Consider the following 15,209-nt stretch of genomic DNA (forward strand, 5'->3'; position numbering starts at 1 on the left):
TGACTGTTTCTCACATGATTACCACACATAAGGAGGGAGGGGAGAGCCATGCTAATGAGCGTGGATGGCTCTTTTCAATATGGGGCCACAGAAAATGCGTAATTCCTCCTCTTCTCCTTTTCCATACTGTCCCCAGGAATGACCCTTCCTTTATGAATCATTCTATTCTGTGATTCAACAAATAGTTAATAGGGACTGATCCAAAATCATAATTTATGGCATGGATATTAGAATACACTTTAGTGTTAAGGTCTATTCATTTATTAAATAGATGTTTCTTGTGCTTGACTGGGTATCAGATGCTCTGATGGGTACTGGGATTACAAAGATAAATAAGACACAGTCCTTGTTCTCAAAGTGTTCAAAATATAGTGTTATTTATGCATATGATGCATAAAGTTGGTTTTGAAAGAGATCCTGTAAGTTTCTGTTAGCTGCAAGACACATTGATGGGTGTAAAAGTCTAATCATGATGGGATTTTATTTTTTAAAGCTGTCTGGAGTTATTAGTAAAAATGCCCATGGAGACTCTAAGAATATCCCATTTGGCAGAAAAGTATAATTGGGCACAGCAAGTCACACTTCCATGAATAAAGGCTAGAGACCAGAGAGTAATAGGCTCATGCTCTGATAGCACCAAGAACAAGCCTGGAATGGGATGTCTGATGCATGAAGCCCCATGACCAGACTCCTGACTTTGCCAATGTATCATGACCATTTGCTGAGCCAAGCCAGGGGAGGTTCTCATCGCCTGGTAACCAAACTGCTTCTTTAGCATCAAGCCAGCTCTGGTCTCTTATAACAACAATAGAATTAGTTCTGTGACAATAGGTGTCTGATGAGAATTTGTCTTAGAGCTTTCTCTCTATCATCAAATTAGCACCCCCTACCCCATCCTTCCAATCCTTTGAAACCCAACTCAACGGCCATCTCTCTACTCTCTGCTCCATGCTCATTCATACCTACGGCTGGTTCCACAAATTTTAGCACCAATTATTTGTGCTCTGGCGTTGTTCTTGATTTCTTGTGCATAAGTGGTGAGATGAGCCCTCCTGTCCATTTAAATGGCCAAAAATAACCTTCTTTTAAATTAAGTTCATATCACTGCCCTTTTCCTCCTGGGAATCTCTTATGTTACGGTTTCCTCACTTCTTTTGTTTTTATCCCTCTCTCCCCATCTCTAACCCCTTAACTTAGCTGAGCAAATTGAGATGTTTGAAAGTTTTGGGTTTTTTTTGCTAGATTTTATTGGCAAACAGGGTAAAATGACTGAAATTTACAAGAAACTTCGAAAAGATTATAGCTTGGCTATTCCTCTTCTTCACTGAAATTTAAATGAGGCTAAAGTTTAATCCTTCTTTGCCTGTCAAGCTAGCTATCCCCTTAAATGTGGCTTCTGAATATATTTATCCCATCCTTTTCCCCCATTGTCTCCAGATCCATTATGTTAGCTCAGATACTCAAAGGACTGGTAGTTTGAGTTCCTTCATTTTTATCAGACTTGGCATCATATTCGTCAATGTTCCTCTGCTTTATGTAAATATGGATGAATCCCTGGCACTCTACCAGCAGATAATCAATTGGCTGTTTGAACAAGAACTATATTTTAAACATCTTCTTTAACACCTCATGCAATGATGTACACTAAGTTTTTCTTTCTTTCCTGACTAATGAACCTACTCACCATCCACGACCCCAGCTCAAGCATCATCTTATTTTCAGTCTCCCCACTTACCACTCTTTCCCTTTTCCCCTTCCTAATCTCCAAGGGAAATTCACTGCCTTCTCTTCACTCTTTCCCCATCTATTTATTCACACTACAAGGAGGGCACTTATTCCACTTTTCATATCAGATGTATATACATCAGATTGGTTGTACAATGATCACCTGTGAGCTGTCTTGTGGCCTGTTTTATGTGTGTCTGCAGCACAGGTCATGGATTACAGAAGGCACTCAAAGAACGCTTAACCAATGGATTATTTTGACTGGATAATATGGAAAGCCACGAGATGACATTTCTCCTTCACATGCTAGAAGAGACACAGATGGACTCAGGAATGAAAGCCACTTTAATTGAACAATTTTAACTGGGAAACTTTACCTGAGTCCCACATTCCATCATGCCATGACACCCAGCAAACCCCAAAGGTGCAAGAAGCCTGACAGATGACAACAGGTCCTCCTTGCTTTGCCCAGATGCCCTGAGACCTGTGCCCCCAATTGAAAGAAGATATTTTTGCAAACCAGAGGAGCCTCAGGAAGTTACCCACAATGCACATGAAGCCCAAATGGCAGGAATCACTCAAGGATCTATTTGAATTTTGACTTAATTCTCCTGGTGGAAGATAATTTTCCATGGGTTTCTGGTGTTTCTCCACGTCTTGCAAGTGAGGCACTGACTGCTCTTTGTTCTGGGCCATGTTTCTAAGGAGGAGGACAGCCTTGGAAGATAGAGATGGCATCTCCCTTGGGAGCAACGGGCTGCTGTTTACTGCCCTTTGCAAAAAGACTGAGGTTCGCTAAGCTCAAGGCTCCTCTCCTGTAATGCAGCCTGCTGCGTGTGCAGTGTCATGATCTAGCCTCTTCACATCCCTTATGGGAACTGGCCCAACATGTGGATGTTCTGGCTCCTGCTGTTGCTGTGAGTAATAAACCGTTCTCCATCTCTGAATTAGGAGTCTAATGTCTTCTGACTGCACCCACGAAACTCTGGCAGATTAATTTGTTGGCTTGTAAGTAGGCTAAAAACTCAGACCCTCACACTTCCTGAGATCCCCCAGCAGGGTCTTCTTGCCTTTGGTGTGCCCTGATGTCCCCTTCTGTACCTCTTCATATTCCCAGTAGGTTACAGGTGTAGAACCCTGCTGTGCAGATAGGACTGTGTGCAGGACAAACAGTCATCACTGATACCTGCAGATAGTTCAATGAAGGAAACCAATGTGAGAGGTAAAACTCACACCCTCCCAGCAAGCTGATGGTGTGTGGTGACATTCACATGAATTGTGAAATATGATGAATGGCCACACTGTCTGCACCAGGAAAAGTTCTCTCTATTGTGCGGGACTGGCAGGGAGCAGTAGCATGGCTGAAGGACCCAGAAGATCTCTGTTTCTTGATCCAAACATTTCCAAACAGCATTCCGTTTTTCCAACAGCGCAGCACTGCTCACAACTAGGGGACTATCTTAATGAGACTTTCCAGAGGATCCTAGCTCTCTTTGGTTGTATTCAAGTAGACTACTTATTTGTTTATTGATGCATCTATTAATTTCAAAAAGGGCATAAGGCAGGTTGCAAGGGTTTATACATTTCAAGAAAGCGTAACTTAAAAAGAAAGAAAAACAACCTCCCAGAGCGCAGCAAGGACCTCTAGTAGCTGAGGGAAGGGAAATGAAAAAAACTCTTTCTTCCTGGGTAAGATAGAGAAAAGAGACACAGGCCCATAGCATTAGAGGGGCCTGACTGTTGGGGAAAGGGTGGGACAACTGAGAAGATGCAGAGTGGAGACGGAGAAGGGAGAGGGAGGGGGGCTCATCAGTAGACTTGCCACAACCTAAAAAGTAACCAGTGAAATGGGAGTCAATAGAAGTTACCCAAACTGCAACACAAAGAAACAAAAAGAGTGATTAAAGAAAAAGACTAAAAGTAAAATAAAAGGCTGGACATTGTGGCTTATGCCTATAATTCCAACACTTTGGGAGGCAGATGTGGGAGGCATTTGAGGCCAGGAGTTCGAGACCAGCCTGGGCAACATAGCAACATGCAACCTCTACAAAAAGAAGGAAAAAAATTTACAAATTAACTGGGCATGATGGCATGTGCCTGTAGTCCTAGCTACCTGGAAGGCTGAGGCAGGAGGATTATTTGAACCTAGGAGTTCAAGGCTGCAGTGAACTGTGATTGTGTCACTGCGCTCCAGCCTGGGAAACACAATGACACACTGTCTCTAAATAGAAAAAAAAAAAAAGAAAATAAGAGAAAAGAAAAAAGAACAGATCATCCGAGAACTGTGCGACAAAAGCAAGCAATCTAATATACCCGTTACTGGAATTCTGGAAGGATGACAAAGAGAAAGAGAGAGAGAATACAGAGTAGGAGAAGTTTCTGAAGATATAGTAGATAAAAATTTTCCAAAAATAATAGAAGACACCAAACCAAAAGTCCAAAAAGCTCAGAGAACCTCCAGCAGGATATGAATGCATAAGCCTCTCTCCATTTCTGCTGCCTCTCTCCTAATTCAAGTTCCCATATTTATAGCCCAAACTGCTGCAACAACTTCTAATTACACATCCTGCCTCCACTCTTGTCCCCCTACTATCCATTTTCCAAACCACAGTCAGAGTGCTCTTTTAGAAAAGAAACATCACACTGCAGCTTAAAGCCTTCTGGTGGTTACCCATAGCACTTACTATTAAATTCAAGCTGTTCCGCGTGGCCTGCCAGGCCCTGCACCCTCTTGCCTCTCTGCCTAACTCTCTGCTTCTGCCCCTTATCCATCTATTTCATTATGCCCCAAGCACACTGGCCCATTTCTGTCATTTAAACACACCAGGCATCACCTGCTCCTGGTTCTTAGCTCTTGTCTTCCCCGTGACATGTGCTACCTTCAGAACCATGCAAGCCTGGTTCTTTCCCATCCAATCTTCAAGTCTGAGCTTGAATACATTCTCCTCAGTGATTATTTTTCAACTTTCCTGTCAAAGAGGTCTGCCTAAGTATTATTGGTATTTTAAAATACAGACAAGGTCTCCTTATGTTACCCTGGCTGGTTTTGAACTCCTGGCCTCAAGCAATCCTCCTGCCTCAGCCTCCCAAATTGTTAGGATTATAGACATGGGACACTGTGTCTGGCCCTGCCTAAGAATTTTTTATCACATTGTTTTTACTGCCATCTTGGTATTTATCCCTATCCAGCTTATTTATTTATTCATTTACTTGTTAATTTTCTTTCTCTTGTGACTAGATTTATGCTCTTTGAGGAAAGAAAATTCCATCAGTGGCCTCAGTGTTTAGAACTGTGTCTGATACGATATATAGGCATTCGAGATGTCTTCATTGACTGAATGAGGAATTAGGTGAATTGAAGGAGAAATAATCATTAGCAGCATCAGCTCAGAAAAAGGATATAATGGTCAAGAGACAGCATCAGTATTTACGTTATAGTAAGTGCTAGAGATGGCTTTTAATTGTGGGTGCATAGCTCAGCTGATAGGTAAAGCTAACCATAATGCAACAAATAATTTATTGAGTAAGGGAAAGTCTCATTTCTTCACTTGAGGAGGCTTGTTGTTTCTGAGTATTCATAGTTCATTGGTTTCCTGATTTTATAGGTATTACCCAGAATCAAACTGTAAGGATTGGGAGATTGAGTAAGTACAAGTGTGTGTCTAAATTTCCTAACACAACCTTGACCTAATTTTTTACAACTATGCACCGTCTGGACAGATTTTTTTAGATGTCATGTGACTAAGGCTCAGCCTCTCCTTCTGGAGTGAGTGCTGGCAGGTGTCCACATCCTGTCTGATACGTCTGTCACTGAGGCTTCATCCATACTCCCGGTTCCCAGAACTCAGATCACTTTGCCCTGTCCTTGTGAATCCTTTCGCACCCTCTCTCTCCTCCACACCACATCTCTCTTCTGTAGCCACTGTAGCCACATGTAAATAGAGAGCGAGTGCTAGTGATTTCTCACGCCCCTTATAGCCCCCAAACTCTTGCCTTATTTGTCCCAAAGAGGACACTGAAGTTCCCCCATCCCATCCCCACCTTCGATTCCCTTTTCCTGCTGCCCCATTCCAGTTGAATGAGAGGTGGTGCTCCATCTCTGTTTCCCCTGCTTTTAAAAATAGCTGTCAGCTAACGCTTTATTTCTTCTATGCATAATTACTCTTCAGCTGATGCCATAGGCATCTGTTTTTCTTCAAATATACATAGAGCGTTCTGTTGCGTTTTTACAGTTATTCAAAATGTACAGTGAGGAGCAATAAAGGGAGCCATTTTTGTTTGTTTGTTTGTTTGTTTGCTTGTTTATTTTCACAGTTGGGGTCTTGCTCTGTTGTCCAGGCTGGAGTGCAGTGGTGCAATCATAGCACACCACAGCCTGGGCTCAAGCATTCCCTCTGCCTCAGCCTCCTGAGTAGCTGGGACTGCAGGCACGTGTCACCATGCTTGGCTAATGTTTTTATTTTTTATAGAGAAGCAGTCTCTCTTTGTTGGCTAGTCTAGTCTCAAACTCTTGGCCTCAAGCAATTTGCCCACCTCTGCCTTCCAAAGTGCTGAGATCACAGGCATGAACCACCATGCCCAGACTTGCTTTTTGCAAAATTATTTCACAATTTCCTGTACAAGTTTAGCAAGGCCCTTCTCAAGTTTCCTCATCTGCAAAATGAGGAGGTTATAACTTATAATCGCTGTTCGAAAACAGCAGACCCTAGAAAATAAACATTTAAAAACCCTCAGTTTCCCATCAAGAACTTTGCAAAAGGAAATTCCAAACTGGGAGGAAGGAATTTGCCAAAGTCCCTCCCAATGTCTGTCTGGATTCTCTGCTGTTCCTGACGTCCCCTGGTTGTGATTGTCATAACCTCCACCACTACCTGGGCAGCCACCCAACCCAAAATGGCTAAAGAGTGGATAAAGCATTCTCTTTGCTGCTTTAGAGAAAGCTAAGACACAAATTAATATGAAACCCAAGGTACAAACAGCTGAGTAAGTTTCTTTTCAATCCCAGGAAAACAGCAGAAAGCATTTCTCCAGAATTTCTTTCTCCTCAGGCCCCTCTGCTCTAACTCAGGAGGACTCATACAGATTTGCAGACACTTCCCACCCCTTAGAGATGCCTGCCCATCTCTGGGCCAAGTTGTCTTTGAGCACCATATAGTTTCCTGGTACCCAGAGTTTGTGTAACCTAAAGATCCCGACTGGTGCCCAGGGTAATGAAATAAGACTCTAGTTCAAAGCTCTCAGACCCCCTAGAGGAGACACATCCACTTCTCAGATGACTTGCAGTGAAAGTCATGGGCCTAGCACCCTGGAGCGCTAAAAGCAGTCCCATTAGGGCATTTCAAATTTTAATGTACATGCAAATCACCTAGAATCTTGCTAAAATACAAATCCTGAGTCAGCAGGACTGTTTGAGTTCAAAATTCTACATTTTTAATGAGCTCCCAGGTGATGTTGATGTTGCAGGGTGGAGGACCACACTTTGAGTAACAAGGTTGCAATCTAGAGGTCAGCAAATTATTTTCTATTAAGGGCCAGATAGTAAGTACTTTCAGTTTTTACAGACCACAGCATCTCTGTTGCAACCACTCAACTCTTCCAAAAACAAATATGGCCAAAAGCCACCGTTGGCAACAGTAAATAAATAAGTGTGGCTGTGTTTCAATAAAACTTTATTTACAAAAACAGGGAGTGGGCCACAGTTTGCTGACCCTTTCCCTCATCTGTTTCAGGAATTAAGAGATTTCTCCCATCTAGAACACTCTATATTGTTGACTTCCACATGTAAGCTCCATCACCACGAATGTCTACTGCATAAAAGCCCTTCCATTGCAGGCTAAAAATATAACAATACCTTAACGACACAGTGACCACCATAGCAAACATGAAATATATTCATGAATAGTGACAGGAGGATTGTTCATTCACAGCCTTTGAGGTTGTCTTCAACTTTTAAACTCTTATATTTCTCTATATAAATAGTCTTCAAAGAGCAGATAAAGCAATTCAAGTTTGTGGATTCTTGCCTTCTTTTCTCAAACCCATTTTTTGTTTCCTAGATGTGTGTGACAAGGAAAGCATATTAAAAAGAAAAAAAGCCTGGGTGCGGTGGCTCACACCTGTAATTCCAGCATTTTGGGAGGCAGAGGTGGGCAGATCACCTGAGGTCAAACCCTGTCTCTATTAAAAATAAAAAATTAGCTGGGCGTGGTGGTACATGCCTGTAACCCCAGCTACTTGGGAGGCTGAAGCAGGAGAATCTCTTGAACCCAGGAGGTGGCGGTTGCAGTGAGCTGACATTGCACCATTGCACTCCAGCCTGGGCAACAAGAGTGAAACTCCATTAAAAAAAGAAAGAAAGGAAGGAAGAAAGAAAGAAAGAAAGAGAGAGAGAGAGAGAAAGAAAGAAAGAAAGAAAGAAAGAGAAAGAGAAAGAAGAGAGAGAGAGAGAGAAAGAAAGAAAAGGAAAGAAAGAAAGAAAGAAAGAAAGAAAGAAAGAAAGAAAGAAAGAAAAAACATTTTAAAGGAGTAACATAAGGGTTCTTTCTAATAGTTGTTCCTGAATTACCAACCTACTTGGAATTAAATCTAAGCATAGGGTAGGGCTACAGCCAAGGTGGCTTGAAGACAGTGGTGATGTTGGCACAGATGGTGTAAAGTGCTGCAGCCTCTAGTTAGGGGAGTCAGCTCATCTCCCCAGGGCTCTGAGCAGATTTGCCATTGGTTCTTAGCCAGTCTGGGGCAGACAGGAGAGAAGCCAGCCTAGGCACTTTTCCCAGAACTTCAGAGTTGGTAAAAGATTCAACTTCTCAAAAATTTAGGCCTCAGGGCAGCTGTGGTGTCGCATGCCTGTAATCCCAGCACTTTGGGAGGCCGAGGTTGGTGGATCACCTGGGGTCAGGAGATCAAGACCAGCCTGACCAACATGGCCAAACCCTGTCTCTACAAAAATTGGCCAGGTGTCGAGGTGCATGCCTGTAATTCCAGCTACTTGGAGGCTGAGGCAGGAGAATTGCTTGAACCCGGGAGTCAGAGGTTGTAGTGAGCTGACATGGTGCACCACTGAACTCTAGTCTGGCCAACAAGAGCAGAAACATTGTCTCAAAAAAAAAAAAAAAAAAAAATTGTCAAAGGTTGGGCCCAGTGGCTCACACCTGTAATCCCAAGAGTTTGGGAGGCCAAGGCAGACGGATCACTTGAGGTCAGGGGTTCAAGACCAGCCTGGCCAACATGGCGAAACCCTGTCAAAATTTGTAAAATACAAAAAATTAGCTGGGTGTGGTGGTGAATGCCTGTAATTGCAGCTACTTGGGAGGCTGAGGCAGAATTGCTCAAACCCAGGAGGCGGAGGTTGCAGTGAGCTGAGATAGCGCCATTGCACTCCACCCTGGGTAATAGAGCAAGACTTTGTCTCAACGAACAAAAATTAAAAACAAAAAAAAAATCTAGGGCTTCCATTCAGAATGAGAATGAGCATATTTCCATGCCACATGCTCTGAGAGCCCTGGCGGACTATTTTCAGTTTGGACTCCAAACACTCTGCTTAAAGTTGGCAGCAAGTGTACAGTCATCAGTCATAGAGTTGTAGACTTCAGGCCCCCCGGCAGGGTTTTACCGAACACTTCTCCCTACCTAACTCTTTTGGCCCACCCAACCCCACCTGAAAATGCCTTAGGTGGGCCCCCAAGGCCTTGCCTTTTCAGGGACCTTAAAATCCAAGAGGTCATAGTGAGGAATATCTGTACATGTTGAATCAATTGTTGAGGGAAGATCCCTAACTAGTAGTTAAAAACATGAAAATAACATGTCATCTGCTTTTTAAAAATAGTTCTAACAATAATGTAATGAAAATAGCAAATAATAATTATGAGAAAGAAGACAAATCCACCATATAATTTCTCCCTGTGGTGCCTATTCATGTGAATTTTTAATTGTTTACATAATTTTGTTATTAAGTAGGTGTCATCTACAAAGGTAATCTACAAATTACCTTTGTAATTTGGAAACATTAGATATCTTAAAGTCAGGTATCCTTTGACGTAGCAATTCCATATCTAGAAATGTAACCTGAGGAAATAATTAAGAGTGAAGGCATAGATTTAGCACACAAAATGTTTGTAACAGCAAAAGAAAGAAAACAACCCAAAGTTCAGTACTAAGGTGTTGATGAAATAAAATATAAAAGCCTGTGATGAAATGGCAGGCAGCCGTCAGAAATGATGTACCTTGGTCAGGTGCAGTCACTCTCGCCTACAGGTGTGATCCCAGGCTTTTGGGAGGCCAAGGTGGGAGGATCGCTTAAGACCAGGAGTTTGATCGAGACCAGCCTGGCCAACAGAGCAAGACCTCATTTGTACAAAAAATTTTAAAATTAGCCAGGCATGGTGGTGGGGTGTGCCTGCAGTCCCAGCCACTTGGGAGGCTGAGGTGGGAGGATCACTTGAGCCCAGGAAGTTGAGGCTACAGTGAGCTATGATCACAACACTGCACTCCAGTCTGGGCAACAGAGAGAGACTCTGTCTCAAAATATTAAAAAAAAAAATTACAAATATTAAAATATTTTTACCTGATATCATAGTGCAACTATAACTACATGTTCTTTGTCATGTATGTGTTATCCTTTTTAATAGTAGAGATGCTTCCTCTCAGCCTTTAAAGCCTAACATACCCTTTTTACAAAATAAGGTAAGACAGCAGGCTGAGAAGCCACCTGCCTTTTGGCAGAGCTTTAAGATGTGGGAGTTGGCTGGGTGCAGTGGTCCACACCTGTAATTCTAGCACTTCGGGAAGGCAAGGCAGGAAGATCACTTAAGGCTAGGAGTTGGAGACCAGCCTGGGCAATGTAGTAAGACCCCATCTCTTAAAAAAAAAAAAAAAAGACATTCGAGTGATAAAAAGTCCTGTCTTTCTTGAGTTTTCCAGGCCACACCCTCTCCCTTGCTTTTGTGAGGTGCTGACTCAGTGGGAATAGTACTCCTGGAGTATCAGTGAGATTTTCTTTTAAGGCTCTTTCTATTTACCATGGCTCTCAAAGAACTCCAGAAGAAGAGCTTATCTATAAAGAAAAAGAATTATTCTCTAACCCCAACTTAGGAATCAACTCCTACCCAGTTTAATTCAGAGCTGGTCACCTGTACCCAGCTGGTCAGAGTTCTCCCTGAGTTAGGAGTTATAGATGCTGACATTCTGTGGCATGTCACAGTAGGAAAGAGCTGTGGTACACAGTAACCCTTTTCTCCAGCTTCAGGAAAAACAGATTTTCATAATCAAGAAGCAAAAAACCAAAAGCTCTCCTGTACAGTTACCCTTCCCTATCCCATCTTCACATCAGAGGCTCTTTGAAACAGTTAATCCTTTCCCAAGAAATTCATACAGAAATGTGTTTAGCCAAGACCTAAAGTTTTTTACACTGCTTTTAAAAGGTGATTATCAATTTTGTTTTAAAATAGATTTCAGTGTCACATATATATGTCTGTACTTAAGAATCACTAATCAGAAGGCAAGCTGCAGTAATGCCAGAGAAAAATTAAAGCAAGGCTTTGATGACGGCTTCTTTAATCACAGGAATATTAGAGAAATGTTGCTGTCCCAATTCTAGTTCTAGTGATGCAATGAGGCTTTGTCAAGATTCTGAGATTTTTAGATAACAACAACAACAACAACAACAAAATCCAGAGACTTTATGTTTTACTGTAAAACTTAAATTGCCAACAGTCGGAGTCTTAATGAAGTGTTCTAGTTTGTCTTTCAAAAGTAGCCACCCTCGCAGCGTACATGCTGGTCTAGATGTCCAGCCACAAAGCAAGACCACCAGTGTTTGACCAAGGCTCTCCCATTTATCATTTCTTTTAATTGCCAGCCCCCAGGTGAAATGCTCATAATAAGCACTCAGTACTTTTCCTTTCTGTAGAAATCAACAGTATTTGCTGAAGAAGAACAGCAGCATTTCTATTCATTCTTGAAAACGGGTGTTCACAAAAGCATCTCATAGTGTTTCTTCTGGATTTAGGAGGATGTTATAAAATTGAGATCCTGCATGGTCATATTCCCACAGTTTACACTGCCCACTGTAGGGGGCAGATATCACATGTGCTTCCCAGATTTCCTCATAACTTTGCATTGCTGGCTGAGGATAAAAATTTTATAAAACTGTTGTTGACATCAAGCAAGGGATGACCAATAATTTTTCCTGTACAACCTTAGTTCTTTAAACCGTAGCTCATTATCCAACTCACTTTTCCATGTAAGACACTTAATTTCTCTTATAATTGCAAATTCTCACCTCAATTCTCTTTGGTTTCCACTCTTCACTAATTCTGAACATCTGAGTGGCAACACTCAGAATTAGTTTTGGCTCTCTAAGTGGTGAAGATTTAGCAGTTTGTGAAATCTGAATGTGAGATATGGCATCTGTACTTCTTGCCTTGGTAATTGGTCACAGCCCTTTTTGCGAGTAATTTATTTATTTGTAAAGTGATGTTTATTCACTTAAAAGATGAAATAAGCAAGATAGCTGCAATTACTGTGAAGCAATATGCAACAAAATGTCATATGAATGATAACTAATTCAAGGCAACCATTCTGATTCAGCTCAAAGCTATTTTAGGACTCAGCATAAACACTACCAAAAGTTGCCAGCTCATGTTTTCTCCAGCTAACCAAGTCAATGAGGCCAAATGAGCACTCTTTGCTACTGCCCTGTAGCTTTCTGCAAATTCACTGGTTTTAAGTATTAGGACTATACAAATCAGCAGTAACATTTAATGTTATTTATCAATTATATTTAAGGTGCTGTGCTAGAGGCTCAACATACAGTATTATACTTAATCCTTACCACAATTGTCTAAGTTTGATATTTTTTCCAATGGGTTTTAAGTTGTGCCTAGACTCATACAACTAGTAAGTTGCAAGTCCTAAGATTTGCATACAGGTCTGTGTAAATATAGAGCAGGATTTCTCTCCAGAGCACTTTAGACATTTGGGGCTGGATAATTGTTTTGGGGAGTTTTCTTGTGCACTGTAGAATATTTAGCAGCTTCCCTGGCCTCTATCCACTAGATTTCAGTGGAACCTTCTAGGTGTGACAACTAAAAATGTCCCCAGACTTTGCCAAATGTTGGGGAGGGTTTGGGGTAAGGGGTGAAAATTCGACCCAGTTGAGATCTACTGCTCTAGAACTAGGGATTTGACTACATATTTATCTTTTTTTTCTATGTATTATGCAAATTCTCCTCTTAAAGGTGGATTCCTAAAGTGTTTCACATTTGTTTTTTCTAATTTTTTATTCTAAAATGTTAAATTATAATAATAACATATGCTTATTATAGCAGATAATACTATAGAGTAACGATATACGAACAGCAAATCTATATAGGAATGGTTAGTTTCTTAGTCTCTTCCTTTCATCTGTGCTCACTGTTTGCTTATTTCTAGTTGGATAGCCTTGGCCAATTACTTTATTTTCCTCCTCAATTCAAATATTTATTTCTGGCCGGGCTGTTTGGAGACCTCTTGCCTCTGCAGTGAGAGTTTACTGGTAAGAGCACACGGAATAATTGGTGTCTGAAGTTCCAGAGGCAGTTAGGGGTCCTTTCCACAAGATGCTAACTCTGCCAGGCCTAGTTCATTGACCTCTCAGGAAGAGAGTCCAGTGGCTCATCTTTGGCCTTTGGATGGGAAATTTAGGTGAATGTTAGAAAAACCAACTCTAGTCTTGACTTGGGGTCTGATCAAGGACCTGACCAGATTTTGATGGCGTATCTCTTTCTGGCAGTATCAGATACAAGGACACATTGCCAGCCATAAGTTGCTGAGAGTGGCAGAGGGGAAAAGGAGATCCTGCATGCTTTAACTCAAAAGGGACCATCAAGGTAACTTATTAGTCAGACTTTGCAAGTAAAAGAGCCCTGTTTCTGCGTTTTGTGTGCCCTGTGCCTACATAAATCCTAAAACTTCAGGTGGGTGGGGACCTAATAAGTCATCTTTCCATACCCTTCCCATCTCCAGCATCCAGTCCAGAGTACCTGGAGTTCCTTACGTGTTCGTCAAATGACTATCTGATGGGATGAATGGCTAATGAGTGAGGTAATTCCTGCTTGACCCTCTGACCAACTTTCTGCCAGCTCTCCAAGGGAGAGGCCAAGAGCCTTTCTCCTCGTACCCTCTTCCCTGGCACCTGCACTCCCGCGTCCCGGGGTCTCACCTTGTGCTGCTTCCACATGGCCCCCAGCGGCTTCACCTCGTGCTTGGCATGCCGGCCCTCCTCCAGGCACAGATAGCACACCGGGGTTCGACAGCTCACGCAGTACATGCTGTAGTTCTCCATTTCATGCTCGGGACACGTGGGGAACTTGCGGGCCGTGCTGCCCCCAGTCGCCCCGGTCCCCGCGCCTCCCGGGCTCTTGCAGCCGCCGCCTCCGCTGGGGGCGCCCTGCGCGGCGCCAGTGGGCCCGGAGGCTGCCTCGGCGGGCGCCGGAGGCGGCGGCGGCTGCACCAGGCGATGCTTGGCGAAGGGTCCCCGGGATGGATGGCACTTGAGCTGGCAGGCAGCGCAGTAAAGGACGTCGCACTGCTCGCAGAGCGTGGCTGCTGGCTCTGGCGGGGTGCGGTCGCACAGCTGGCAGATGGCCACCACCGCAGCTGCAGACGCCCCCGGCATGGCCCCGCGGCCCTGCTGGTATCGCTGCACGATGGCCTCGAGCAGCCGGTTTCGCTGGAAGCCACGCAGGCCGCGGTGGTCCAGGGAGGCACTGCGGTGGCACTGCGGGCACGTGATGGAGCTCGAAGACGAGGATAGCGAGGAGCAGGCGGCACCCCGAGCCGCGGCGGCGGAGGAGCCGGGTGGTGCGGGAACCATGGGCAGCACGCGAACCCCGTTGGGGGACTTGAGGCTCGGGGTGTAGGACCCATAGCCGCTGTCTGTCTCGCTGTACAAGCTCAGCTTGTCCGCGTGGTCTCCACCACCTCCCGCACCGCCGCCGCAGAGGCCGCCAGCTGCACTCCCGCCCGCACCGCTGCAGGCCGGGCCCGCCGCCGCGTCGTGCTCCAGTGAGGGAGCAGCGGCGGCACCCGCGGGCAGCCCCGATCCCCGGGAAAGCAGGAGCGGCTGGGGTAGGTGCTGCTCGCCGTCCGGGGTCTGCACCGCGATGGTGCGAGCGCAAGGCAGGCAGACATTGTGGGAACAGGGCAGGATGATAGGCTCCCGAAACAGAGAGCCACACACAGGACACTTCAGCTCTTCCTCCATCGCGGCGCCGGCTGCCCGCGCTGCTCTGCTCTGGGGATGAATGGCCGGAGCTCGGGAGACTGGCAGAGAAGGACCAGCGTGGTGCGCCCCGGTGAGACGGCGGGCGGGGGCATCACACGGGCATGCCCACTTCACAGCCGAGGGGCACGCCCCTCTCTCTGTCCTGTAGCCACCGCCCTAAGATTATAGGGGGGCGAGAGAAGGGAGGGGGTCCTCACCTCCTGCCCGCGAGGCTACCGCA

At 44.3% G+C, this 15,209-nt stretch overlaps 1 protein-coding gene across 1 annotated transcript in view; it reads right to left on the reverse strand.

The window, feature by feature from the left end:
- The window catches only part of TRIM67 (tripartite motif containing 67), a 54,249-nt gene extending 39,245 nt beyond the window's left edge, over positions 1–15,004 (reverse strand). The window contains exon 1 of the mRNA XM_033196951.1: positions 13,925–15,004. Within this exon, the coding sequence (XP_033052842.1) occupies positions 13,925–14,968 (1,044 nt within the window). The 5' untranslated portion in view covers positions 14,969–15,004. The remainder of the gene's footprint in view (positions 1–13,924) is intronic.
- Between the last annotated feature and the right edge of the window lie 205 nt (positions 15,005–15,209).

This window comes from Trachypithecus francoisi, unplaced genomic scaffold (genome assembly GCF_009764315.1).
Source record: "Trachypithecus francoisi isolate TF-2019V2 unplaced genomic scaffold, Tfra_2.0 Lachesis_group5, whole genome shotgun sequence".
Taxonomy (NCBI): Eukaryota; Metazoa; Chordata; class Mammalia; order Primates; family Cercopithecidae; genus Trachypithecus; species Trachypithecus francoisi.